At 44.2% G+C, this 27,864-nt stretch overlaps 1 protein-coding gene across 3 annotated transcripts in view; it reads right to left on the bottom strand.

Moving 5' to 3' along the window:
* Positions 1 to 27,864, bottom strand: part of OSBPL10 (oxysterol binding protein like 10) — a 297,175-nt gene that overhangs the window by 29,882 nt on the left and 239,429 nt on the right. For all 3 annotated transcript variants that reach the window (XM_041734080.1, XM_041734078.1, XM_041734079.1), the window contains one exon: positions 2,794 to 2,943. In XM_041734080.1, the coding sequence (XP_041590014.1) occupies positions 2,794 to 2,943 (150 nt within the window). The remainder of the gene's footprint in view (positions 1 to 2,793; positions 2,944 to 27,864) is intronic.

The raw sequence follows: 27,864 nt of genomic DNA, 5'->3' as shown, positions 1-27,864 counted from the left end.
GGAGACAGTAAGGGAAGAGAGGCTGTCTTCACCCTTTCTATGATGCAATAGAATATTTACCTCTTCTTCTCTCAACTGTTTCAGTTCATCAAATCTTCCCTTGGTTTTTGAATAATAGCTTCTTCCCAGTAAATAAGTTAATGAACTACGGGCTCAGAAAACCGTTCTTTCAAATAGCCGACTGAGTATTGGATAAATTTTAACATTTGCCCTTTTAAGGAACAGACCGTGGCTCCAGATATGCAAAGCAATTATATTCTAACAAAATAACAGGAGATGTACAGTTCCTTGGCTTTATTTTAAAACAAGAGAGCTATAATGTGAGGTCTCTGAGACACTCAACCTGCCCTAATAGAGTCCTCTCGGTATTTTATTGTGTTTCTCCACATCTGACCTGGATAATTTCAGTGACTCTGACATTCCCTCTCCTATACCATTCATGATTTGACATCAGAGTTTCACAGATATTATTTAATACAGCCCACAATGAGAATATGCTTTACGTCGTGACCCAGTACACATGCATGAACAGAACTAAAATAAAAATTTCGTGTGTGGTACACTCTGAGATTTTTCCATTGTATTTTATTTCATTTTTTAGAAATGATCATCTGACCCACTACATTGGTTTTATAACCTACTCAATGGGTCATGACCCAGTTTGGAAATGTGGTTTTAGATCATACTAGTACACTTTATTACCCACATTCCTTCCACCAGATCTTAACTCAAGCTCTATGTGAAGCGTCCACAAATCCACAAGAATAAAAAAGAGGTGGCTTTTAAAAAGGCAAGCATTTAGGGGCTCCTGGGTGGCTCAGTTGGTTAAACATCTGACTCTTGATTTTGGCCCAGGTCATGATCTCAGGGACATGGGACAGAGCCCCAAGTCGGGCTCCATGCTTAGCAGGGGGTCTGCTTGAGATTCTCCTCCTTTTCTTTTTTTTTTTTTTTTTTTTTAAATTTTTTTATTTATTTATGATAGTCACACACACAGAGAGAGAGAGAGAGAGAGAGAGAGAGGCAGAGGAAGAAGCAGGCTCCATGCACTGGGAGCACGACGTGGGATTCGATCCCGGGTCTCCAGGATCACGCCCTGGGCCAAAGGCAGGCGCTAAACCGCTGCGCCACCCAGGGATCCCTCTCCTCCTTTTCCTCTGCCTCTGCGCCTCCCCTCCTGTGCTCCCTCTCACTCCCTAAAATAAATAAATAAGTCTTTAAAATAAATATATAAATAAAAAGGCAAGCATTTAAATGATTCCACCAACAAAAAGGGCAGTACCATTCTAGAGCTAGAAGGCTAAAATGAGGGAAATTAGGCAGGATAACGCAGAGCAGGTCTTCACAGCTTGGTGGGCAGGTCCAAGTGGAGGGAAGAGAGTGGCCAAGGCAGGGAACCTTCTGAGGTCAGGCATTCCCAGCATGGAACAACCATGTTCTCTAAAGTGCCAGAGTCTCCCAGAGTATCAGATTCGCTCACATTCAAACACAGAAAAATTCTGTGGAAAAGGCTTTTCTGTCATCTTTGAGGCTCCTGACTCCTGTTTCCCATAAGCAGTCACCATCTTGACATCTTCCTCTTCAAAGAATCTCTCACACCCACCCCTCCCGTCCCCTCCCGGTTCTCCAGCCTCCAGCACAGTCTGAGGTGAACCTGTGGTATCCAGACTTGTCATGGCAGCCAAACAAACCAACTACCCTCCAGGCAGCTTCCACGGGTGGTGCCTTCAGTGGCGCTGACCATCTCAATCATGTCCACATTTTTTCTGGCTGGCCTTCAGGTTCTAGAACCTCCATTCCTAAGCACACCCTCCTCCTAGGTCTCTCCTCAGTAGCCATCCCTCTACTGGACCACACAGTCTCATTGCACAGGGAGTGCCTGGTGAGGAGAAGATTGATATTGCAGCTACTACAAGTCTGGGCCCTGAGGGCGTGCCCTGCCTGCCTCCTCCCATCTCACCACACACTTCCAGGGAGCCATATGGAAATAGTATCTGACTAGAAATGCAACTAGGTGGGCACCCCCCGCCCCGCCGCTTGCCACCATACAACCCTTCAGCTACATACAAAACTGCTTTCCCTACTTGCCCCCAGAATGAAACCACCACTTGGAATGAGGGAGAATCTCTATAGGCCCAACAACTCACCATCAAGACACCAGGTTTTCTTGATGCTACCCCCCCGCCCCCCGCCAGGAAGAATTGTGGCTAAGCACAGCACCAGGAAGGGTCAAGCTGCACTTCAACCAAACAGCAGGTCTGCTTTTTTGCAGGTGGATGATGGGATCTGAATTCCCAACAAGGTTTCCCTTTGGGGACTGGTTGTTAAAGCTCATGCCAGTTGGCGGCAGGCTGTGGCCAGGCACATGGTGTCCTCACTCCCAGGTCCACCATTTTCTTTCCTTCCATTGTTCTCTCTGAAGCCAATATACCACAGCCGTCCCTACATCTTCAACCTTCTCTAGAACACAGCAGGAGGCAAAGAAATCCTATCTTGAATCTTCCCTATCATCTCATGTGCTCCTTCTTGATGCTCACCCTGCCCTGCTAGAAGAGCAGCTCCTCTAGAGAGTCAAATGCAACACTCATGCTCTGAGATGACCACTCACGTAAAAACATCCTTTCAATTTGTACCTTGGAATATCCATGCTCTAGTGTCATTCTGGTCTTTTACCCCACTCTACTTCCCCAGGCTCACCACAGTGAAAAGAAAGCGAGTAGGGGAGTCTTGAAGGGTGAGGGGAGATGGACCCCAAACCATTGGCTGCAAACCCAGTGAGACATGCCAACCTACCTTGGTCAAATCCATTCCCAGTTTGAGCTGTGAGATGAGATGAAGAATTATACTCCGTTGATCCTCCATGACACCCAACTCTGTCTCTTCCTTATCTTCAGTGTCACTTTTTTCATCTTCGGACAAAACCAGTTCAGGGCCTGAGTTTGGCTAAAACAAGATCATCAATAAGAATCACCAGCTGGACCAGCAGAAGTTAGAAGCACAGCATAGGGACCCATATACTTAGCAATGACAGAAGGAGCCAAATCCTGCCCCCAGAAATAGTTTCTCTATAAGCCAATACTATTAGACACAGGGTGGACAAGGACTCTTTTGAGGCCCAGGCCCTTTTTGGGATGTTTTAGCCACTGTGCATGCCCATTCGTTTTCCCCACCATCCACTGTTAATGAATCTTCTAATTCACCACCACCAACAAAAAAAATGCTTGCTTTTCAAAAACACTATATGGGTATGAGCTACCTTACCTGGACTATTCCCATAAAATATTTTCCTATTAATTTGCATAACCCAGAACACTTTATATCTAATGTAAACTTTTTTGTTAATAAGCAAAAGTCAGATACCCCTGGGACAAACTGAAATTACCTTAGTTACGAGAAAATTTACTCTGAGACTATTTCTACTCACATCAATTAACATCACTACAGCAAGTATAAAAAAAAGTCTCAGAGCTGGCATGAATTGAGAAAGGGAGACAAAAATAAAAATGTAAAGGAAAACGTGGAAATTTTATAACGCTGAAACTCATGCTAGGCAATGGACCTGGCTTTCCTCAATGCAAGTTTATTAATTGAATTGTTTGATTCTGATTTTTCAAATTACATAGTTAACAGGCAAGTTAATGAGCAGAATGTATGAGAGGGATTACTGAGCACAACATTTTGAAGACCCCAATATCAAGAACTCTGACTATCATGTAAAGTTGTCCTTGGAATTCTACTAAAAGAAGTAACCAGATGCCCCATTTCATGTCTACCTGTGTTTTTATGGTACTTATTTACACGTAAGCTGAACCACTCTGTAAAAAATGTTACATAATGTTTCTAATTACCAAAGACAGGTCAGACCCATGAACTTAATATACAGAGATGCAGGAGCTCAAGGTATGAAATCTAAAAGGATACAGACTTGCCCATGTGTCTATGCAAAAACTAATGATTTATAATCCCCATTGGACAGAATCATCTCGTTTTATCTAAAGGCACTTCCAATACCCCAAGGGTGTTTTAGCCATCAAGAGGGTTGTAACTGAGCAGCCTAGCATACACAGGCTGGCCATTCCTTACCAACACTCTGCGGAGGAAGTACGGTGCTCTTCTCCCCAGGAGTAGGCATTTAAAAAATCTCCAACGAGACAGACATTTTCCATAGACACCCCTCTCAAGTTATTCTTAGTCACCTCTGACTGACCCCAATTCTGGAGAGACGGCTGGAAAGACTGCAACAAAGCCCACGGTGGGTAGGCTCTCCCCCAGACAAGAGTGGTGTTCTCCCCACTGTGTGCCTGGTCTCTAGCCTCATTGTAATGTGTGTTGTTTGACATCCCTGGAAAATTATTTTGCTAGAATATACTGAAATAAGTGAAGATCCTTGGCCCCTCATCCTGCTCCACAAAAGACTCACCAGATTAATCTAGGGGTGGGGGGGTAGGGAATGGGCTGCCCAGATTTCATGCCGGGAGGTTGGAGAGGGAGGGGCTCTGGAGGCCACCCCACCTCTCCTACAGCTTTACCTCCTTGACACCCATCTGCTGTGGCTTAGTGCCTGCTGCTGCCCAGACCACTGAGCTGGAATTGGCTGGAAAGCTAGGAATACCAGGGTCATCTTCCCACTGACCTGCCCCTCTGGATTTCAGTTTTGAGGTGTACAGCTGTCTCATTTCACCGGGACTTTACAGTTCCAACTAGATGCCACCAGAAGCCAGAAAGCTCAGACACAATCCCTTCCAATGGCAAAGGTGCTGCTGTTGGCTACTTCCTGTATAGTGACCTGGTGGCAGTAATCTGTGTTGGCAGATTTACCCTCAACGCAGGGGCAGCTGCGGGGAGGACAGGACAATGCCCTGGGCATCTTGCTTTGGCAGGAAAAAAGACAATCAAACACAAATCAAGCTACCAGCATGCACTCCCTGGGGGACGTGGGGGTTGTGGCCTGCAAAGTCCTTAAACATCTCCACAGGAAAGGGAGCTGCATTTTGAGTGCAATTATTCCTGCTCGAAATGAGTTGTTCTCACCAAGCACAGAATGCAGACTAAACAAATCAATTGCTCAAGTGAGGCCGCCATAAGCTTTATGAAGCAGAATGATCCTTTCTTCTGAAAATGTGACTTCCCATTTGTCCACACACCAGCACACAGGGCATTCTCCATCCTCCCCGCTCACTGCCACACCTGCTGCAACGTGCTTACAGACCCCCCGGGACCACGCTTCCTCCCGCTGTCTGCTTTACATGGAAATTAAGCCCAGCTTGTCCCTGACTTCTGGTAGCCAGAAGTCTTTCTGCAAGATCCTGCCACATGATACTAAGTACACACATCAATGTGTGAACCTCCCCAGGTCTTCCACATTGATCCAACATTACATTTCCTCTGTGTCTGGTGATGCCTCTCAGAGACTCTGGCTACAGCAGAGAGAATTAAAGCTGGTGCATGGGCCCCAGAAGCTGACTCACTCCAGGGCAACTGGAAGCCAGAGCTCAAGGGAGCCCATCCCAGGGGAAGAAAGGCCAGGAGGAGCCCAACACACATCAATGTCTTGGATCCTCAACAAACTGCCAAAGCTTAACCAAGGATCCAGCAATATTTCTCTCCCCGAGAGCCTCTGAGAATGTGCCCTGTTACTTATCGTATGATTTACAAAAACCTCTCCTACCCAAACTCAAGTGAATAATTAGGATTAAAAAGGAAGGGTGGTTGGTTCAGTCGGTTGAGCATCTGACATCGGCTCAGGTCATGATCTCAGAGTCCTGGGATCAAGCCTCATGTTGGGCTCTTCACTCAGTGGAGAGTCTGCTTCTTCCTCTGCCTCTGCCCCTCCCCCACTCGTGCTCTCTCTAATAAATAAATAAAATCTTTTTTTTAAAAAAAAAGGTGGTTTCATTCATCATGTTGTTAGTGCATGTCTTAGAAGACACCCCAATTCCACCCATACTGGAAGTCAATTTTTTGCAGAAAGGTGACACCACCCTCCATTGTGGGTCGAAAATGAGGGCAAGAGGAAAGAAGGCAGGAGTCTTTGACTGGTCAACCCCATTAGAAAGAGGTCAACTGGCGATGTAAATACAGATCTCTCAGCATCCACAAAGCACCCACTGTTAACTGGCACTGCAAGAAATGCAGAATTTGAAGAACTTTGTTGGCATTTTAAAGACAGAAAAACTTCTCCCTTTTTAGGGTCATGAGTCTGTCAATTCTACTGGTCTGCTGTGAAATCCAAAACATCGATAAGGTCACGGGATCTAGTTTCCATAATCAGGCCCATGTGCCCCTTCCACCTCCTCACTCTCCCACTCTTAGTACTCTGCTTCCCTCCTGGGGGGCCCCGCATGCCCGCACCCTCCAATCCTGCTGCATTCCTGCTTGTAAAGCCGTGACAACTGCCTCGAGGTGCTCCAAGGTGACAGAACAGTATTTCTCAATCTCAGAAGAAAACTGAAAATGAGAAATGGTTTTATGAATGCTGAGAGAAAGTTCCTAAGACTGAGCAAGCAAGAAGGATCATGAAATTCCCCCCATCCCCCTAGAGATCTCTGCAAAGAAGCCAACCCAGCCATAAAAACATATGCCAGCTTGAAGATAAAATGGAATCTATGTTTTAGAGAGAAGCAGGCCCTGGAAAAATGAGGTTTTTAATGAAAACAAAAATTATGAGTCAATATTTCTACTGCACGAGCACCTCAGGGCATATGGTGCTACTCAAAATCAAGTGACTCATGCCCATTAGCAAACAGGGGGACATGTAATGGGCAGGAAATAGCTTCGTGGCAGGCTAGAGTTTAGGGTCACTCGTCGGCGTGTCTACAACAGTGCCCCTACAGAGCAAGGGTTCTTCATCGGGGCACCATGGACGCACCTAAAGAGATCTACCACCACCATGCATATTTGAGACAAACACTGTGTGTCTGGGCATTTTCTAGAGAGGAGGGCCACGCTCTCCTTGGATTCTTAGAAGAAGATCTGCCCCTGGGCTGATCTCAGGCCTCTCGTGGATCAAAAGGTCTGGGACCACGTGAGAGAGATGGACTCTCAGGATGGGTTGAGTTCTAGTCAGACGGTCCTGGCACCTGCAGACAAGCTCCTGCCTTTAAGCACACACCTCTACTTCTTATCTGGTACCGGGCAGCATATCCATGAGGCACCAGCTCTGGGCCAGAAGCAGAATCACAACCAGGGTTAGGGTTATGTAGGTTCAGCAGTCCTTTCAAGGGGGACGACGGTGCAGGGGCAACACTGAATTCTGCTTCCACCTCTTCTTTTTAACAAAAATCTTAATTCTGTAAGACAAATGCAAATTCCAAGCAAGATGGAAATTCCAATCTATTTTATTCAATACACACATGTCACTGAACTACAGTTTGGGTCAGTTCCAGAAAAAAACATGAAACATATATTTATCTTCAAGGCCCATTCATTTGCCTGTTACAGGCCCCGTCCCACCCCCACACCGGTACCTACTCCCCCCACCCACCCCCTTCCTCAGACAAGTACATGTAACCCAGACTTCTTTCTTCAGGATCCTCCCTCCTACTTTCTTAACTGGTCCTCACAGACAGCTGAGGCCAACATAAGCAGTTTGATCTACTAATGTACTCTTTATTTGTAAATGCCTAATAACTTAGTGTCTTAATGCAAAGGGCTGAATCCTTAGATTTGAGGCATTCAGAAAGAAGCCTAGGTGGCTACATTACCTGACCCTAAAAGAAGACTTTTCTGGTGAACAGAGAGCAAGGCCATGCTAGAGCCCTTACATCACAGACATGCAAGTAGGAAGGGTCTACTCTAACACTAGCGAAGATTAAGATGGGCACCTCCTGCTGACATCTGTGTCCTAAGGTCGGTATTCTTACGTAGATAAATACCTTCAACAGAACACAAAATCCACTGAGTGCAAGTGATCTGCAGCTACCCTAAAAGTCTACTTGACCAAGGAAAATAAAAGCAAATAGAGACTGAACGTCAAATTCTACTTCATCAGCAAGCACGTTGCAGTCCAATGTTTTGAGAGCCTGGCATCTCTGCCCCCACACTACTACCTTGGCACAGAGGCATGAGGTAAAGTGGGTCACACCAAAGGCCCGAGCGTTGTCCAGATATCATCTCTATGGAAGGAGGAGGAAACCTGGCTGTCAGAAAGAGTATCTGATATTCTGAGGGTCACAGAAAACTAGAAGGTGGGGGCAAAGACCCAAAGCACCACCCTCAGATATCCACCCTCAAATGAGAGAAATGCCATGTCATCAAGCAGCAGAGCAAAGGAGCAATGAGGTGTCCTCCTATGTAACTTACCTCTCACTTCCACAATGACACACAACATGCAATGACATGCAATACTGGCCACCAGGACAAATATGCTTTTGTTTATTGGGAGGGTGAAAGTCCTCAGATGTTGGTTTGCTAGAAAAATGAGAGGTTCTAGAAAAAATAGGAATGTCAAGTTGAAACACAGATTCGAGGTTAAAGGGGCAAAGAGCTTGGAAGGATAGGTAAATGGAAGAGAAAGGAGACAAATACAGTGCATACTGGAAGACAAGCCAAGAGGTCTACATGTCTAAGAGATACAAGTGCCCAGGGACCAACGACTGAAACTACTTTTTGTTCTAAGGACACTGGTGTTACAGGTGTGGAAGACCTTTATGGAATCCACCAAACCAAGTATTGAGTCCCTTCTTTCTCTAGTCATTTTTCTCGTCTATTTATAGCATATTCAATGAAATTATCATAATCATTACTTGATCCTCATCATTTATGTTCACATTAGCAATATTTTACATCCTAATAAGTCCGATCTAACAGTCCAAGGTGAGGAAAACTGGCATAAGCCGTAATTTGAAGACCCAATCCAACTTCATACACAAGTCAATAGCAGCAGGATAGCACAGAGCATACAAAGATGGCCAGCAGTCCAGCAAATTCCCTTGGCATTTTTGTCTCTCATTCCCCAATAAGACAATTAGATCACATGACTATCAGGTGCAAGGCACTCACTATTACATGCTTGGAAAAATTATCTCCCCCGAGGACACACACAGACATACAGTTTTGTCACATGAATGTAATGCAGCTGCTCCTAATGACCTACTGTCTTTACCACACTTAGCACAGGTGGGATTTCTTCCCCGAAGGAGGAGTCTCTTTTGTGCCTGTCTCTGATTCCCCAAAGGTAGGCCATCTTTGCTGAGCGGAGGGTCTCTCAGTTGAATGGATGGATGTTTTCCTCTGGTCAGAAGTCATGCCAAAGAGCTTGATGTCAGACAGGTGTCTTCAGATGATGTCTTGTACACCTGACAAGGTGTCTTGTACACCTTGGCCCTGACGCAGGGTGGCTGCTGAAGGCTAGGCTCCTCGCATGTACAATCTTCTGTGTGGAGCCACATCCAAAGCCAGATGACCAACTGTGCCCTGAAGGCCACCACTGTATTTGGAGGACCTTATCTTGCCATTTGGAGGTAGGTACAATGAGGCCACTGTGCAAGGGGGGGAACCCGGTGGACGGGTTGGCTCTAATCCTTGACAGGTTCAAGTACAAGCATGTCCACACAGCAGGCTGGTCCCCCCTGCCGTTTTGGAGAGGCTGAGTTGGTGGCCACTGACATCACAATCCTTCTGCTGCCTCCCAGTGGATGCGCTGGCTCTCTGGCTCTAACCACACATACACACACATTTACCACACTTGGCTCTCATAGACTGGAAGGACAGATGCTCTTCCTGAGCAAAGGGGCCGACCTGCAGAAAGGTTCATTTTAAATAAAACACACCCTGGAAGGTAGAAGGAAGTCACTTCTGGGCAGGGGGAAAGGGTGGGGGGCATTCGTCATCAGCCGGAATGATCAGACACGATTATGCCAAGAGGATGCGACAGGTGTTCCTTTAAAAAAATATCCGAGAGAAGCGTTCATAGCAAATAACATCAGCCCTTTTCTCATTCCCTCATAGCTGCTCAGAAACCATTTTTAAATGAAAGCATAAAAGAAAGGAACTGAGAAGGCACAAAGCAAATCTTAGAAGGTACAAAACAACTGAAAGGAAGCGGCAGCCGCAGCGAAGGGGGAGGCAATTTTTTGCAGCTGGGGCGCCAGAGGCAAGCGTGCCGATGACGTCGGGCAACCCCATGCAGGCATCCGGGGGCCACAGGCCTCGCCTCAGCTCCCCCGGCACCAGCGGCACCGGGAACACGCACAAGAGCCAAGCGCTGTGTCGCGTCTTTGTGACACGATCTCAATCGGCCAAAGTCGGGAGCTTTGCAACCCAATCCAGCACTGACCGACAGCTTGGCCAGGAGCTCACCGAGGCTTGGTGAAAGCGAAGCCGAGCTGGGTTGCAGGGCGCCGGTCACCATGGCCCCGAGCCACACAGGCAGCACGGGCCCCACGTCCAAGCTCCTGGAAGCCTGTGAGCACTGGGCTCAGAGTCTCAAGAAGGAAAGGAAAGAGCATGAAAACAGAGAACACAATCGCCGCAGCTCTGGGAGGCAGCGAAGCCAGAGGGATGGCCTGGATAGAAATCCCAAATCCGCTACCTTCCACCTGTCAGGCTCCGTCTCCTCATCCCTGAAATGGAGGTGGAACTACCCACAGCTCAGGTGGCCGCCGAGAGGCCTACAGAAGACAGAGCATGGAGAGTGCTGAGCCTGAAGCCAGGCCCAGAGGAAAAGCTCAGTAAGCAGCCACTGTGCTCGAGAGCCTGAGGCTTTCACATGGGGGGAGGGGGGCTGGTGACACCAGTGGGCAGTGATCTAGAAGCCACTGCTACAGCCCCGATCCTTCTAGCCATCTCTTCAGATGCTATGTGATGCCATACAAGCTCCACTGTGAGACCACCCCCCGCAAAAGGACAGAGAGGGCTCTGTGGCTGTAAAGGGTCCCCCACATGGTCCGTGGCCCTGACCATCAGGGAGCATTACTTCTGGAATCTAGGGCTGCACCAGGAAGGGATTCATAGAAATCTCAGCCAAGGCTCACATGCAGATCTGAGAACCAGAGGAGACAAATACAAAGCAGTAAGGGCAGCAAAGCCAAGCACACATGAACAGTGGGGCTGCCTTCACAGCTACTCAAGTTGTCTAGAAGGCCCAGGAAAGGGAGGGGACGAAACTCTTGCAAGACCCATTCTAGCCTCCCTAGGTTCTGGTATGAGGAAAAGCAATGGTTTAAGCGTAAAAGACCTCCTTTAGATGGGCTGATGGTGAGCAGGTACCCGGGCTGCAAGAGGTGCTATCACCCCAACTGCCTCAAACACCCACATTAGATATTGAAGATACAAGACATGGTCTTTTTTTTTTTTTTTTTTTAAGACATGGTCTTATATGGTCTTAAGAAATGGCCTCTGCATTTGATAAGCTACTAATCTACTTGAGAGCACAAAGATCTTCTTCCCCCTGGCCCTGGGTAGAACCCGTAAGTCCCACCTCACCCTTGGAGACTTTGTTCAGCCACACATCACAGCAGCGGAGGTGGCGCCTCCATCCTAACAAAAGATTCCTGAGCTCCCTATAGGCATCTGATTTGGCACTCATCAATTGGATTTATGCAACTGCACATCTGCTTTCCTATTGGAACTGGAATGTCAAATCTCTTTCAGTAGAGGAACACCTGTTATTTGGGTGGGCTACTGAGGGCTCCAGGCTGATATGGACCTAGAAGCCCACCTCTGGGATCCGGGAAAAAGAATGCTGTGAGCTATCTGTAACATCAGCCAGGAACCAGAGAGTGGAAAGTAGTGGCCTTATGGCTGTCAGCTTACCCTAACTGAAACTCATGACAGTCTGCCATTAGAACTCCTGTCTCATACAGGTTTTCATTTGCAGAATCCCCCCCAAAAAAAGGCTGGTTTTTATAACACATGCTCAATAAAACATTTTTTAAGGAATGAATAAATAGGGATGCCAGGGTGGCTCAGTTAAGTGTCTGCTTTCAGCGCGGGTCATGATCCCAGGGTCCTGGGGATTGAGGAATATGCATAATATTCCTATAGAATAGTCCTCTTGGAACCTGTGGCCTTGCTGAGTAGACAGTGGTCTGGTTTGGGGTTTCCCCTTGTGGGACCAAACTGTAAGCTATGATGGGGCCCATGAATCACAGGGAAAGCAGAAAGCTGGTGGCAGGCAGATAAGGAAACAAGCGAGCACTGAAGGCAGCAGGTGGAACCAGAAGCAAAACTGGACTAGCCAGAAGTGCCTACAGATGGGGACATTTTAGTGACCCCTGGGCAACATCAAACAGCAAAGAAGATCCATTCAGGCAGGTAGCATTCAAGGGGGAGAAAGCTATTATAATCTCACCTTCCCTCCTCTCAGATCCAACAAAGACCTTAAAAGGGCCCCATCAGCATACTGACTTCTTCATTTTGTTCGCCACCCCTAAGTCGTCCAGAGTTGAGGTGTCTAGGTGCATGGACACCTCCCAGCACCCCACCATCTAGACATCCATTGGTCTACATATCCTGTCATTTCTGCCATCACACCCTAGGCCTCAGGCACATTACTGTATGCTCCTAACAGTGTGCAGATTCTCCTTCTGCTACAAGCTCCTCTTCTTACACTTTGCTTTATATTGTACCACTAGAATGTTCTCCCCAAAATACCCTCTTCTCTGTTCAAAAGTCTTAAATGCCATCCCATTGCATTGTTGGTCAGCCCAACATTTAAGGCTCTCCTCAATCTACCCCTTTCTCCCTTTCCCTCCTGCTCCTCACCTGAACTCCCTCTCTCACCTAGATAATCAACACCACCCTCACAGCACCCTCTAGACTTGTACTGCCCAGTGTAGTAGCCACTGGCCACACGTAGCTATGTAAATCAATTAAAAATAAAATTTAAAATCCAGTTGCCCAACAGCACTAGCCAGATCTGAAGTACTCACCAGCCACATGCAGCCAGCGGCTACTATATTGGTCAGCATACAAACATTCCCATCATTGCAGCATGTTGTACTGGACAGTACTGCTCTATGCTTTTCATGGCCTTCCAGTTCATGTCTCTGCCTTCTACCATTTGCTATTTCTCTGAAAAAACAACCCCATTTCATGATGCAGACTCCAGTGACCCCAGGTCAGGAACAACCCCTCCCTCCTCCAAAACCCTATGGGGTGAACTTTGCCATAGTCACTCACAGGCCATTGCCAGGCCTACCTTTACTTAACTCTTGGTAACCCAAAGCTCACTGAGGTCATTTTGAAAATCTGACATCCTTAATGAAGCACAAAGGAACAATTTTACAAATACTGTCACTTCAGAAGCAAAATGATGGAGTGATATATTTGGGGATAACCAATAGTAATAAAAGGATTCTGGACCCAAAAACTTAAAGGGATCCTACTATCTATGATTTGCTTCTATTGTAACCATGGATGAACACCAAGAATAGAATTCTGACTTTCTACAGCCGCAGTTAAAATTATTATTGATTTATGCTTTGTGCTGGGTGATGGATTTCTTCTGATTCTCCACATGGTAAATACCTTTATTCAGAGAATAAACACAATGAAACCCAGGTCGATGACACCAAGTTAGTAATGCTTTCAGACTCTACACTTGATGCCACTAATTGCTAGGGTGCCTTGCTTTTTCTACAAGTTATGCACAGTTAACAGGCCAGAACTCTTGTTGGGGACTGGTGCAAAGCCATGAGGGAGAGTAGAGCAGCTGTAGGAATAGCTGTGAATTGGGTTTACATCATGTGTATTTCCCTGACCTGCAGCTTTGGCATCACTGGGAAATTAGTAACAAAGACCATCAAGAAAACCATCAGGGATAACCCAGTCTAGGGACCCATCCTAGACTTCCAGTCTCAGGTTCTGGGGACAGAGAGCCCAGAACTGTGGATGTTTGGGGTTTGGGACTTATATGTTTTAGTTGAAGTAGAATTTACATATGGTGCAATGACAGACCTCAGTGTAGAGTTCCATGAATTAGGATAAATGAATCCCTTTATACCCAATTCAATTTCTTTTTTACCATCTTAACTATTTTTAAGTACAATGGTGTTAGCTATATTTACACTGTTGTGCAACAGCTTTCGAGAATTTTTTTCATCTTCCAAACTGAAACCCTATGCCCACTGAAAAATTTCCCATCTCCTTGCAGAACCTGCATTCCGCCAAGCCCTCTGGGTGCTTCTGATGCATTCTAGCATTGGAGAAACACTTCTCTAACCACCGAAGGCCCCAGGGGCCACAATGGGCAGCAGAGAAAAGCCGTGGGCATGTGAGAAGCCTGGCTCTAGCCCTGCTAGAAAACTAGCAGTAGATGGGCTGATGGCCTCCTCTGATTCTCCAAACCCAATCCTGAGTGCCTAGTGTGGACATTAGACCTCCTCAGATGCAAGGGGATCCAAACATGGACGAATGGACAACTGCTCTCAAATACCTGTGTAGGCACAAGTGGAAGAAATTTCAGGTTCTGGAAATTTCATTTGGAAATTGGAAATGGAAAACGGAAATGGAGAGCTATAAACTTTGATTGGAAGAGGGCGATTGCATTTTCATCAGTGGCCCCACCAGGCGGTCCCTTCATTCTGACTTTGAATTGTATCTGTCCATTTTAATCATTTATGCCTCTCATTTAGAAATTCCCAACTGATTCTTTCCAATGGAAGTGTTGGAAGGGTACCATAACACAAAGGAAATAACCAATGGCACTGCAAACCACAGAATAGTTTTGATTTACAAGTCATTAAAAGCAAGAGGCATTTAGTGTTCTTTATAGGCATAAGGGGGGCTGCATCATGAATAATGGAAAAAGCAAAGTGCATTAAGGACTCCTCTGCAGATAATGTTCTCTCCAGGCCACACAGAACACATGAGGATTTCCTGTGTGCCAGGCACCTATCAGTATGTACCCTGGCTACATCCCAGCCTTCAAGGATCTAAGTCAGGCAGATCTACACCATTTCACTTCAAAAGGTCAAGTTTCTGGATGATTATTTTCTGACTCTCAAAAGAGCCAATGGTTTAAGTGCTGTAAGTACATCAAGAGCATTTTAGAAACAATGCAAAGCTTGGGCAATTTTAGACTTTTCACTTTTCTCAAAAGGAGTTTTCTGGTATATTTCTGGATTTTTGTAAATATGAATGGACGGAAAAGCATTTGGGAGAACAGGCTGTAGTGTTTTGTAGAAAAAATAGAAAGAAACCAGAACAAAAACCACCACAGCTCTTAATTCCACAATGAGGAAGCACCACTAAGGCACTATTAAAACTACAATCTCTAAATCCCACTCAATACCTTTTGGCTCAAATAGCAGGCATTTTCTCTGCTTTTTAATTCGCATTATATATGTCCATTTCTCTCGCCACTGTGACCGAGGATATTCAAAGGAGGTTTCTTTGTACTTTTATTCAAGTGTGAATTGATACTTAGGATCTAAGAGGGTAATTGTAACAATTCATATTTTTCCCTATTATTGCACTGCTGTAAAATCCAAATGAGGCTTACTCTGTCTTCTACTTTAAAAACTGTCACATTATCACGCTCTGCATTGCCCAATTTTCAAATGCTTCATTCAGTGAAAACTTCAAAGGCAAATCTGAGACAGCTGTAGTCATCCTAGGGGACCGTGAACACGTGTGGTAAGCACTATGAATGATCAGAACTGTGGGTTATTGTATTTAGCACAAAAAGAAGACTGAATTTTAAGGTGCAAATGTACCCAGGTGGGACCTACACTCCTCTAAATACTAAGTTCCTGGTTTTGTCCCTTTTTTTTTGTTTTTTAGATCACCCTGATGCAGTTTCCATTTCCCCAACATAACCTAGCCCTACCAGGGTTCTCAAAGGGAGGCTGTTACTTGGATAGACATTTTGACACATGTTCTGCTTCTGTACACTAACCTTTCATCTCATTCATAAAGCATGATCATGAAAAAAACACCCCTCGTGCCAATTTAAAATTAACCCTCAGTATGTGATATTTTGCTTTTAACTGGTTACTTTATCATGCCATCCACAACCTAAAGTCTTCAGAAAAAAAAAAAGTTTAAGTGCTTCATTTTTGAGAAACAAACTACTATTGTTTTTTCCAACTTAATAAGTATTCTGCATAAAACTGCCCTAAAACCAGCAACATCAGACCCTGGATGGAGAGACAGGGTCCAAAGCAGAACCAATGCCAAATGAGTCTATCTATACACATTTTGTTCAGAGCAAGAAGCAGGACCAGGAAGAAGGTGAAGGTGAGGATAACAGGGGCTCCATGTAGCCAATGCTCTTAATGAGAGGACCACTTGATTCTCACTAGATGATGTTTTCAGGACAGAGAAACATCTATCTTGGCTCACAGATATTCCCATAGATGCTGTACCTCCCTCCAAAACAGCCAACACAAACACAGAACAACATGCTGGCTCATCCAGGTGGTATTCCTCGACAGCAACACATTCAATTCTGGAGTCTCGTTTGAAACTAACACTAAATTACAAAGGGATGTAAGGAGAGTCTGACTCTCAAACCGATTCATGTTAAGGGATCCTTCATGGAAAATATTCTACAGTGGTGACTGCAATCGTAATTGCTACGATTATTTATCTCTGAAGTGCGCCCAAGATATGGACAACACACTTGCCACATTATGAAGAACTAATTAGCTTAATATAAAAAGAATGCTTATCAAATATTAGAGAGACCAAATGAATTGAAAAATGTGCAAAGGCTGTGAACAAGACACTTAAACAAGAGGAACACAAATGGCTAATATGTGAGACATACTCTTCACTTCATCCATAAGTATAAAAATAGAAACTAAAACAAGACACCATTTTTCTTCTAAAATTAAAAACCAGAGAGGCACCTGGCTCAGTCAGTGGAGCATGCAACTCTTGATCTCGGGGTTCTGAGTTCAAGCCTCATGTTGGGTATAGAATGTACTTAAAGATAAATAAATATTAAAAATAAAAAATAAAAACTAGTAAGAAAATAGGCACTTGATATTCATTCCTAATGGCAAAAGTATAGGAAAATAGCCTCACACACTACCGCGGAAGTATATATTCAGCTCTGTCTTTGAGAGCAATTTGTAATATGTAGCAGAATTTTAAATTCCCACTGAACTCCACTGAAATTCTATTGCTAGACAGTTCCCCTATAGAAGATACACTTGCATACGTGTGCAAAATATGAGCAAAACACTGTCTGTAAAAGAAAAATTGGAGAGGTTCCACAAATCATGATACAATCCTAGAGCTGACTGCTCTGTAGCTGTTAAAAGGGATGCAAACAATCTATATGCTGACATGAGAACATATCGAAGATATATTGTTCAATTAAAAAGCCACTTTACCTATACATATTATCTGTAGTGTAATTCCAGTTGCAAGAATTTCTAAAAGAACATATATATGAATGTGTATGTGTGTGTGTGTGTGTGTGTGTGTGTGTATGCATTTTGCTGTGCAAACCCTCCGGAAGAGAAACAGTAGCCCCTTGCAGGAGGCAACATCTGAAGGGAAGGAAGAGCTAAAATAGTGGATTCTTATCTTTGGCTTCCTACAAAAGCCCCTGCCATATTTTTATGCAACAATTATGTTGCATCACAATAATTTTTGAAGTCCTCCTCCTTCCACTGCCAACTTAAGAACTGTAGAAACTGTTAGAAATGACCTTATGGTTCCATGTCTGGTTTAATTCTGAGGCTCTTGGAAGGCAGTGGGAGTTGGTGAAGGGGTGAGCAGACTGGCAAAAGGCAAATTTGAAAAGTTTCACTGTGAACAAAAAGCAAAGCCAATGACTCTTCTCCTAATAGCACAGCCAGTTGAGCTGATGCTTTCCTCAAAGGGAACAATTAAACAATATGCTCTACTTTCAAGCCAGAGATCGATCTCAGGTTGATGTCCAAGGTATTTCTAATGTATCTGGTGAACACTAACAAATTCACTTGCTGGGGTAGGCGGATGAATGGACCAAAGATGTCCACGTCCTAACCCCCAGGGTGGTGACAAGTTACATGGCAGTGGGGTATTAAGGTTGCTAGTCAGCTGAGCTTCAAGGAGCGAGATTATCTTGGATTATTGGGTGGGCCCAACATAACCACAAGGGTCTTTAAAAGTGGAAGAAGGAGCCAGAAAAGGGAAGTCAGAGGTAGACAGGACTATGGAAAGAGCCAGAGAGAAGCAATGTTCTTGGCCCAGAAGAGGAAAGAACCATGAACCAAGGAGGACAGAGCCTCTAGAAGCTGGAAGAGCCAAGGAAATGGGTTCTTGCCTTGAACCTCCAGAAGGGAATGCCGTCCTTGCCAACAACTTGATTTTAGCCCACTGAGAGAGACTCATGTCAGACTTCCAATCTACAGAACTGTAAAATGATAAATTTGTGTTGTTTAAGCTGTTAAATAAGTGGCAATTTGTTACAGCAGCAAGCAAAACTAAAACAATCTATCTGGATTTCCTTTATTTCTCTATGCCCCAGACTTTGTCTGGTGGGCAAGCCTGGGCTAGGCTGTGGAAATCAGCCCACTTGGGCATCTCACCTTACAGAGGCCCACTGACGTGGGTCCACTCTGGGCTAGCTGCTATCAGGACTTCCTCAGAGAGAACCCAGATAAGACACCAACAACAAAACTACCTTGATGATTATTAAATTAGCTACATTGGGAAAAACCATATTTGAATAAGTTATTAATGAAAGCCCTTGGTAAATCATGCCTCACCATACAAATATATTTGTCGTCATTTACACACAGATTACTCTTTTGAAAGACTAATAAAAGAGAAATGAATCTCGAGGAACCCAGGAAAGCACAGCAACACATGCTCTCAGAGGTTTCTCAAGACACTCATATCATGGACAGGGATTTTCAAAGAACAATGGAATAAGGGCTGACTTACCTCTTACCTTACCTGAGTACCTACTATGTACCAGGCAGTGGGCTGAACACTGAAAATACGTGATCTCATCTGATACTAACATTTCCATTTTTGAAATGACTCCGATCATTACCACAGATACTGCCCATGTCCCCATGGCCGTCAGTGAAGGGGACAGGTTTCAGACTGCTATCACCTCCACAGCTGGCATCCTAGAGAGGCATCCTGCTACCCCCCTCCCCCATCAAGGACAGCTTAAACTGATATCTACTCGATGCCAAAATGCTCAAGAGAAGGAGAATATTAGCTTTATTCCAATGATCCTAGAAATGCATCTAAAATAGGTGGCTATTTTCCCATTATGGGAATTTCTATATAAAAGCTCATTCTAAACAAAGTTTTTAGCTCTAAGAAAGCATTCTAGCAGAATACAATAAAGATAGTGAAAATAAAAGTGATCCCTTCCTCTGCTTCTGTGTCTTTTCTCAATTCAGAACATGAAATCGGTATCAGTCTACCATGAGAAAACTTCACAATCCCCAACAGAGTCCTTTTCTCCCTGAGTTACATAATATAGTTCGGGTTTTTTCGTGTTTTCATATTCTTTTTAAAGATTTTATTTACTGGGATCCCTGGGTGGCGCAGCGGTTTGGCGCTTGTCTTTGCCCCAGGGCGCGATCCTGGAGACCCGGGATCGAATCCCACATCAGGCTCCCGGTGCATGGAGCCTGCTTCTCCCTCTGCCTATTTCTCTGCCTCTCTCTCTCTCTCTCTGTGACTATCATAAATAAATAAAAATTAAAAAAAAAAAAAATTTAAAAAAAAAAAAAAAAAAGATTTTATTTACTTATTCATGAGAGACACAGAGAAAGAGAGAGAGAGAGAGAGAGAGAGGGAGGCAAAAATATAGGCAGAGGGAGAAGCAGCTCTATGCAGGAAGCCTGATGTGGGACTCAATCCTAGGACTCCAGGATCACACTCTGAGCCAAAGGCAGACGCTCAACTGCTGAGCCACCCAGGTATCCCTAATATAGTCAATTTTTAAGTCAGAATGACAAGCTGGCCCTGCATTTCAGTGTACAGGCATTGATATGAAATATCTGGAACCTGAAACACATTTCCCAAAGCATAACATCATTCATGGAGGAGGGCCACTTCCAGAGTGACACACAAAGCTCTTTGAAATGTGTAATGTGCCCTAAGTAGTCTACATTCTCTAGAATTGAGATTTAATACTTCCACAACATAAATTTTAAAACAACGCTAAAAAACAAAGCTGCATACATTTCTTATTCTTTTGAAAGGAAAGAAACTCAGATGAGATAGATGAAAATGTGAAGAGAGAGATGTGGGACACTCTGAAGAACATTCCCATGGCTTTAAGGTAATATAGTTCTCCAGCATGTTGAATTCATTTCCAAAAAAGGCGATGGTTTCCTTTTCCTCCAAGTGTCTGTATTTCTGCCACTCTTCTAATACTTATTCACAATGAGATCACTTGCTGGGATTATCACAGCCAATAGAGAGAGTCACATGTGACATCAAGATGGTCCCATGTCCAGCGTAGGAGTGGAAATGACAGAGAAAAGGAGCTGGGGCTTTGGGAAAGGGATGAGAGTGCACCGTCGGAGGAGAAACAAGATGGTGGTGATGAAATGTCACAGGACACCTGACTACACTTGTCACACCACAGGGCCCACCATGTGGCTCTTGTTGCTTGAATATCTTCAAGGGCTGGGAAAGCTATGATCCTGAGGTGACTAGAGACAGAATGGACAGCCAACCAGCTGCTGGTAAAATATGTTAGAGAAGCAGTAGTTTGAGTCCTCTATCCCCAGAGTCTGAAAATCACTACCAGGACTTAGTATACAGTTCTCTTATTTGTGCGTGCACATGCACACATGCACACACACACAATCTACATTCTGTCTGGTTAGTTGCTCACACCTATCTTCATCACCAAAAACTTAAAAAATTTACAATCTTGATTTAGCACCCAGGAAGCCCCTGCACTATGCAGTACCATAAGCCATCCACAAAATTCAATTCAAATTGCAAAAGGGATACAGAACTCATTGATTAATTCAGGCAAAGCCCAGAGTATGTGTGAGAAAAGATTGTACTCTTTTCTTCCATAACATTCTTTCCCCAGAATCATAAATCTCTTGTGCGTTGACTTTCCATCTTAGGAAAGTGAACGTCATCTGAGGCAGCGTATAAATCACTTTGAGAATAGTTATTCATTGTGGGCAAATAAAAATGTAAGCCAGGCGGATAGTGAAAAGCTCATTTCTCCTGGTATAATTTCATGGGAGTAGGACAGCAAGGGGAAAAGTAGAGTGGGTTGTGAAAACTGGGGCCATGTTTACAGGAGGGGGGAAAAAAACCCAAAACCAGAATACTAAAAATTATCATACCACATCGCTATAATCTATTCAACTCTCCACCTCTGGTTCAGGTCTGACTTTCTCTCTTCACAGCAACAGCAGTGACAAGAAGGCAGAGAGAGGAGGGAAAACCCATACTAAACACAGCAGGGTTTTAAGCCCACTCATTCACCAGGTTCAAAGCACTTAAGCCTTTGACTACTACTGCAGAGCAGAATAGATTATACCACTTGGTGCTGGTTTTTTTCATATGACTCCTGCCCACCCCCAACACTCTGAGCATGGGTGTTTATGTCACAAAGCCACACTGGCCGGGGGAGGGGAGAGAAGGGAGGCAACGCAGTGACCACTCCTAAGGCTACCCCCAAAGACCTGCTTACTCCAGTGTTGAAACCGAATACAAGTCCTGAGACACACCCTACTGGCCTCCCAGAAGGCAGATTTGGGACCTTCTGCTATATTTCACCTCTCTTGTAAAAGTAACACCTTGGGGTGCCAGGGTGACTCTGTAGGTTAAGCGTCCAACTCTTGATTTTTGGCTCAGGTCATGCATTATCTCTGGGTCATGAAATGGAGTCTCGTGTGGAAATGTGTGCTCAGTGCAGAGTCTGCTTAGGATTCTCTCTGTCTCCCTCTGCCCATTCTCTCCTTCACACTCTCTCTCTTAAAAAAAAAAACAAAAAAAGCACCCAATCAAGAAAATAAAACCTGCTTATCACCCACAAAAAGGGTGAGAGGCAGAGAAAGAGAAGTAGGATGGAAGAAGAAACAAGTCCTTGAAAAAGGAGCATAAACTGAAATGAATCCTCCAAAGTTGCAGAGGAAATCACACCGTCATGCCTTATGGTAGGCAAGCTCATTAATGACACCAGAAACCAAGTTCAAGGAGCCCTTGAAAAATGCACACAGGGCTTAGGTCTGTGTGTGATGGTTCTATTTGTTGTCAATTTATTAAGAAAAAAAGGGCAGAAATAAGTGCAGTTTTTTTGCAAAACAAAAAGCAGCTCTCAGCCATGGGAGGCAGAACAACTACTGCCCACTTGAATACCGTAAAAACACGTCTTCACCTTTCATGACATATCACAGATGGTCATCTTAATTGCTACAGGCCACAGGTGGATTTGCAGCCGCATACCCCCAGAACCTGCATAGTCTTGGCACACTAACCTAGAAATGTCATTCAGCTAAAAAACCAGATCTCCTACTTCTAATCTCAAGAGATCAAAAAAATTATGACTATTGTGAAATATGCAGAGAGTTAAGAAGCTGAGAATCTTAGTTAGCTCAGGCTGCTCTAACAAAATACCATGAACATGGTGGTTTAAACAAGAGAATTTATTTTCTCACAGTTCAAGAGGCTGAAAGACTGAGGTCAGGATACCAGCATGGTTGGGTTCTGGTGAGAGTGCTCTTCCTGCTTTCCAGAAGGCCCCCTTGTGTCATCACAGAGCAGAGAGAAACAAATCTCTCTCTCTCTTCCTCTTCTTAACAAGACTGCAGTCCCATTGAATTAGGGTCCTGGATTAGGGCTGCACCCTTATGACCTCACGTAACCTGAGCTGCCTCCTAAAGACACCAGCTCCCTGATACTGCAGGTTAGGGCTTCAACATATGAATTTGCAAGAGGAGGGGGGCACAATTCAGTTTCTAGTACTAGGTTATGAAAGTCCGCTAAGCTAAGCTAAGGAGTCCTCCATTCAGTGTCCAGCACACAGTAATTCAATGTTCGATGAATGAAGAGAGATGAATAATTACTGTCTTAGTATACTGAGACACGGAGCAAACATCAGAGACAGCAATGCATCTTCAAGCACAAGTAACAACCTGGAGCTTTTGGATTTTTAATAAGTCCTGAGGGTTGGATAGCTAAGAGGCATATCTTCTACATTTGCCTCATGGATGCACTACTTTCCTTCCTGAGGAAAAGCCAGAAGAGCAGAAGAAAAAAAAAAAAATCCAAATGATCAAGCCACTGCACATTCCACTGAGAGCCAAACAGAATGCTCTCAGTGGTTATAGTGAGAATTCCACATATAACAGTATTATTAACTACATACATGTTGTTGCGCAGCAGATCTCTAGAACATTTCCACTTTGCATGCCTGAAGTTCTAAACTCTTTGACTAGCATCTCCTCAATTCACTCTGCCCCCCGCCACCTCCCTGCCCCTGGCAACCCACAGTCTGCTTTCCATCTGAGTCTAACTACTAACATACCTCCTATAAATGGAATTATGCAGTTTTCATCCTGTGACCAGCTTCCTTCACTCAGGATCATATTCTCAAGGGTCATCCATGTTGCAGCAAACCACAAGATTGTATTCTTTTTAAAGGCTGACTCAGTGGTTGAGCATTTGCCTTTGGCTCAAGGCGTGATCCCGGGGTCCTGGGATTGAGTCCCACACCGGGCTCCCCACAGGGATCCTGGTTCTCCGTCTGCTTATGTCTCTGCCTCTCTCCCTCTCTGTGTCTCTCATGAATAAATAAATAAAATCTTTTTTTTAAAAAAAGGCTGAATACTAATCCATTGTATGTGTATCCCACATTTTCTTCATTCATTCATTCACTGATGTTCACCCCTTGGCTGTTCTGAATCATCATCATCATCATCTGAGATCCTGGTTTCAATTCTTTTAGATAAACACACAAAGGTGAGATTTCTGGCTCATACGGTAGTTCTATTTTTAATTTTTTGAGGAACCTCCAGACTGCCTGTCTCTTTGAGGCCTTCAGGAGTTCCTATACCAGACCCAGAAGTATTTATCGGCAGAACTCTTACTGTGTGAGAAACTTTATTGCCAGAGCCACTAATTGATGGATTCTCAGTCACTCTAACTGAAAGAATCCCACCAGATACACGAGACAGTCTGGGGTACAGGAAAGGTACTAGCTTGGGGTTGAGGAAGTCCAGATATCAATCTTGTCCCCCACAGGCCAGCTCCGTGGACTTCTAGCAGGTTAGTCAGCCTCTCCGGTTTGGAGAGCAGCCATTTGACCCGTCACAATGCTTCTAAGATTCAGTGATTCAAAGGCCATGATTCAAAGAGGAAAAAAGTCTGTTCTACCACAACTGGGAGGGAAATGCAATCAAACTGTGACAGGATGGAATGTAGGGTTACAAAAGGGGAACTGCATCACCACAAACTTCTTGTAACAAATTCTAATAAATGTGACCACCATTTGCTGTGACCATGTGAAATTAAATTTTGTGGGATTACCACGATTCAATAAGGTGGAGAGGTAGCTGAGGGAATGGGGTAACTGGGTGACAGGCATTAAGGAGGGCACGTGATGTAATGGGGACTTGGTGTTGCATGCAACTGATGAATCACTGAACTCTACCTCTGAAACTAATAATACACTGTTAATTGAATTTAAATAAAATTAAATTAAAAAAAGAATTCATTAAAGTGATTTTCAATCGCTGTAAGGGATAGCTGTCTCACTCTTTCATTAAATGGTTAGAATCAAATAATTATGTGTCACATATTTTGAACAAACACATAAGATTGAACATTTGTTAATTATCCAAAGGATCAAAACAACATATTACTTTATCTTCCAAAATCTGCCACTATCCCATGCCTGATAAATAGTCTCAGTCACATCTACCTATACATTTATGTATCATGGAGATAAAGAATAGATGATAAAAATGGGTTGAGGGGATTAAACTGGCCAGGCTTCAATTTGAATGTCAGAGGATTTCAAACTGACAGCATTCTGTGTCAAGTCGTTCAAAACTTCAGTGCTAAAGTGATGAATCCACCAAGGGCATGGAAATTCTTCTTGAGGAAAAATTCAGCTGAATCTTTTATATCTGTCTCTCTCCTTTATTTGTAAAACAATCTTCTCCCTTGTGGAAGAGGGGGAGAGACTATGACATGCTTACTTAAAAAATCAATTTTGCAATTTCCTAGCTAGCCCATTTGGCTAAATGCTAGCGGTCAGTACTTAGAGACATTATGAGAAGTCTTTCTGAACATGTTAGATTCTGGGGGGTGTAGAATATGTGGTCTCTTGATACTCTTGTTGCCATTGTAGTTCAGACAATTAGCCAGGCAATGTATATAAAGGAGCAATCAACCCAGGGGTTGACAGGAACTAGCAGTGTAGTGGTGGTGGTGGTGGTGTTAAGATTGATTTTAGGGATGCCTGGGTGACTCAGTTGGGTATGTGGCTGCCTTCAGCTCAAGTCATGATCTCAAGGTCCTGAGATCAAGCCCAGTGTCAGGTTCTCTCTGTTCAGTAGAAAGCCTGCTTCTCCCTCTTCCACTCCTCCTGCCTATGCATGCACTCTCTGTCAAATAAATAATCTTAAAAAGAAAAAAAGATTTATTTATTTTAGAGTGAGCTAGAACGAGTGGGGGCAGGGAAAAGAGGGAGAGAATCTTCAAGCAGACTCCCCAGTGAGTGCAGAGCCCAATGCAGGGCTCGGATACAACAATTCATAAGATCATGACCTGAGTTGAAATCAAGAGTCAGATGTTACCAAATGAGCCACCCAGGCACCCCACTGACAGCATGCTCTTAAGGCACAAGCTTAAAAACCCTCCCTCAAGGTCTCCAATAGGGAGAGAAATAGTACTGATCCTCCATCTTCCCCCTCCTTGCTGGAGGTAGGTATTTGGGCACCAAATATTGACCTTAAATGATTAATACAACATGATTTTTAAGTGCTTCCCTTTTTCTATTTTATCCATGGGGAATGTGGGCAAGTTTACCAAATGTTCAACTGGTGCATGGATAACAAACTCTGAATCCAATGGATACTATTCACCAGTACAAAGGCCTGAACCACTGGCTAACACAACATGGGCGAGTCTCAAATGCATTCTGCTAAACAAAAGCAGCCGGACTCAAGGCACCTGGGTGACTCAGTGGTTGAGCATCTGCCTTTGGCTCAGGTCATGATCCCAGGGTCCTAGGATCGAGTCCTACATTGGACTCCCCACAGGGAGCCTGCTTCTCCCTCTGCCTGTGTCTCTGCCTCTCTCTCTGTGTCTCTCATGAATAAATAAATAATCTAAAAAAAAAGAAGTCCAACTCAAAAGGCTACATACTGTATGATTTCATATAAATGGCATTCCAGAAAAGGCAAAGCTACAATAGACAGAAATCAGATAAGGACTGATTTATCATTTATCCATGGGATAGGGGGAGGGGCTTAACTATAAAGGAACACAAGGGAATTTTGGAAAGTGACAGAATTAGTCTGTATTTTAACTCACTTAAAAGTGATAAAATTGTGTTTTAAAAGGATGACTTTTATTATTCATGAATTATACCTCAATAAAACTGACTTTTAAAACTACTAAGGTTTGGTCCCTCCAGAAAGGTAGGTATAGATGGTCATATTCGTGACTGTCTACATGTCGCCCTTGGCTTTTCCAATTCCAATAGCACAACCAGTCTTGATCCACAGCAGGAAACAGAAACCACACTAGGTATTTCAATCAGAAAGGGACTGGATATGGGAATTAGGTGCTGACATCATCTCTGAAAGGTGTGGGGAAAGCAAAGTTCTCCTTCAATTCCTTATTTCAAGGACACACCACTGTAGAGTCACGAGCCCCATGCCGGGAAGTGGCTGCTGCTGCCAGCCCTGCAGCCTGTCAGGCCCATGCAGGTGGGCCTGAGGCCCCAGGACAATGCACCTGGCCCCTGCAGCCGCCTTGGAATACCCACATTCTCATGACCTTGCCCACCAGCAGCCCCAGCAAAAGAAACTTGGTCTCAGTTTAGGCTCCCAATCTCACACAAATGCGTTTATGAGACCTGTCATGCATTCAAAAATCCAACTGTAAGAAATTTGGGGACATGTAGTTGTTAGATTTCCCATCAGGAGGGTGGAATGAAGGTTAAGAGAGCCAATCCCAGTATCTCCCCATCATAGTTCTCTCCCCGTCCTGTTACAAAGCATTCTTCCCCCAAGACAGCACAACAAAACTCCTTTTCTGTTTAAATTTAAATTTCAAACAGTGCTGAGAGAGTTGAAAAATTGTTCTGCTAATGGGTAAAACCAAGATCCTAACTCATTTCATTATGGAAGAATATTTCATTTTCACATGTACTTAGTTCTAGCCCCAGCAGAATAAAATTTTAAGATCACTGCATTTGATAATAGAGCCAACCACAGTTCTACTCTAACTCATGTATTAAATACACACTGGTCTTTGAGTTTTATTCAGCTGAGAATTAAACAGACGAAGCTTGAAAATGCATTAATTTTCCAGGTATCTATAAGATGTTTTACAGTAAAGCCACAACTAGGGGAGGGGAGTGTGACACTGAGATTTCTAACAAGAAACAGGTATTTGGTTTTGTCCCCATTCCTGGCACAAAGCTCCTGAAACTCTTGGAATTCCTGAAGGGATGAGAAAGAAAGATAAAGGTGTCTTTTATGTTGATGAGTGACCTCTGGAAGCCCCTAGGTAACCTAAGGATGGTGCTGTCTCCAGTGGCACTAACCCAGTGATTGGAGGGGTGGGACTGAAAGTTCCACTCCCTGACTTCCAAGGAGGGGAGAAGGGCTGGAGGTTGAGTTCCATCACCAAAGATTTAATCACGCCCATGGAATGAAGCTTCCATAAAACCCCAAAACAACAGGGTTGACAGAGCTTCCAGGTGGGTGAACATGTGGAGGTGCTGTTAGGGAGGTTCTGGGGATG

Source organism: Vulpes lagopus, chromosome 19, assembly GCF_018345385.1.
Source record: "Vulpes lagopus strain Blue_001 chromosome 19, ASM1834538v1, whole genome shotgun sequence".
Lineage (NCBI taxonomy): Eukaryota > Metazoa > Chordata > Mammalia > Carnivora > Canidae > Vulpes > Vulpes lagopus.
The sequence above is the reverse complement of the archived record's forward strand: the minus strand, read 5'-3'. Positions and strand labels throughout refer to the sequence as shown.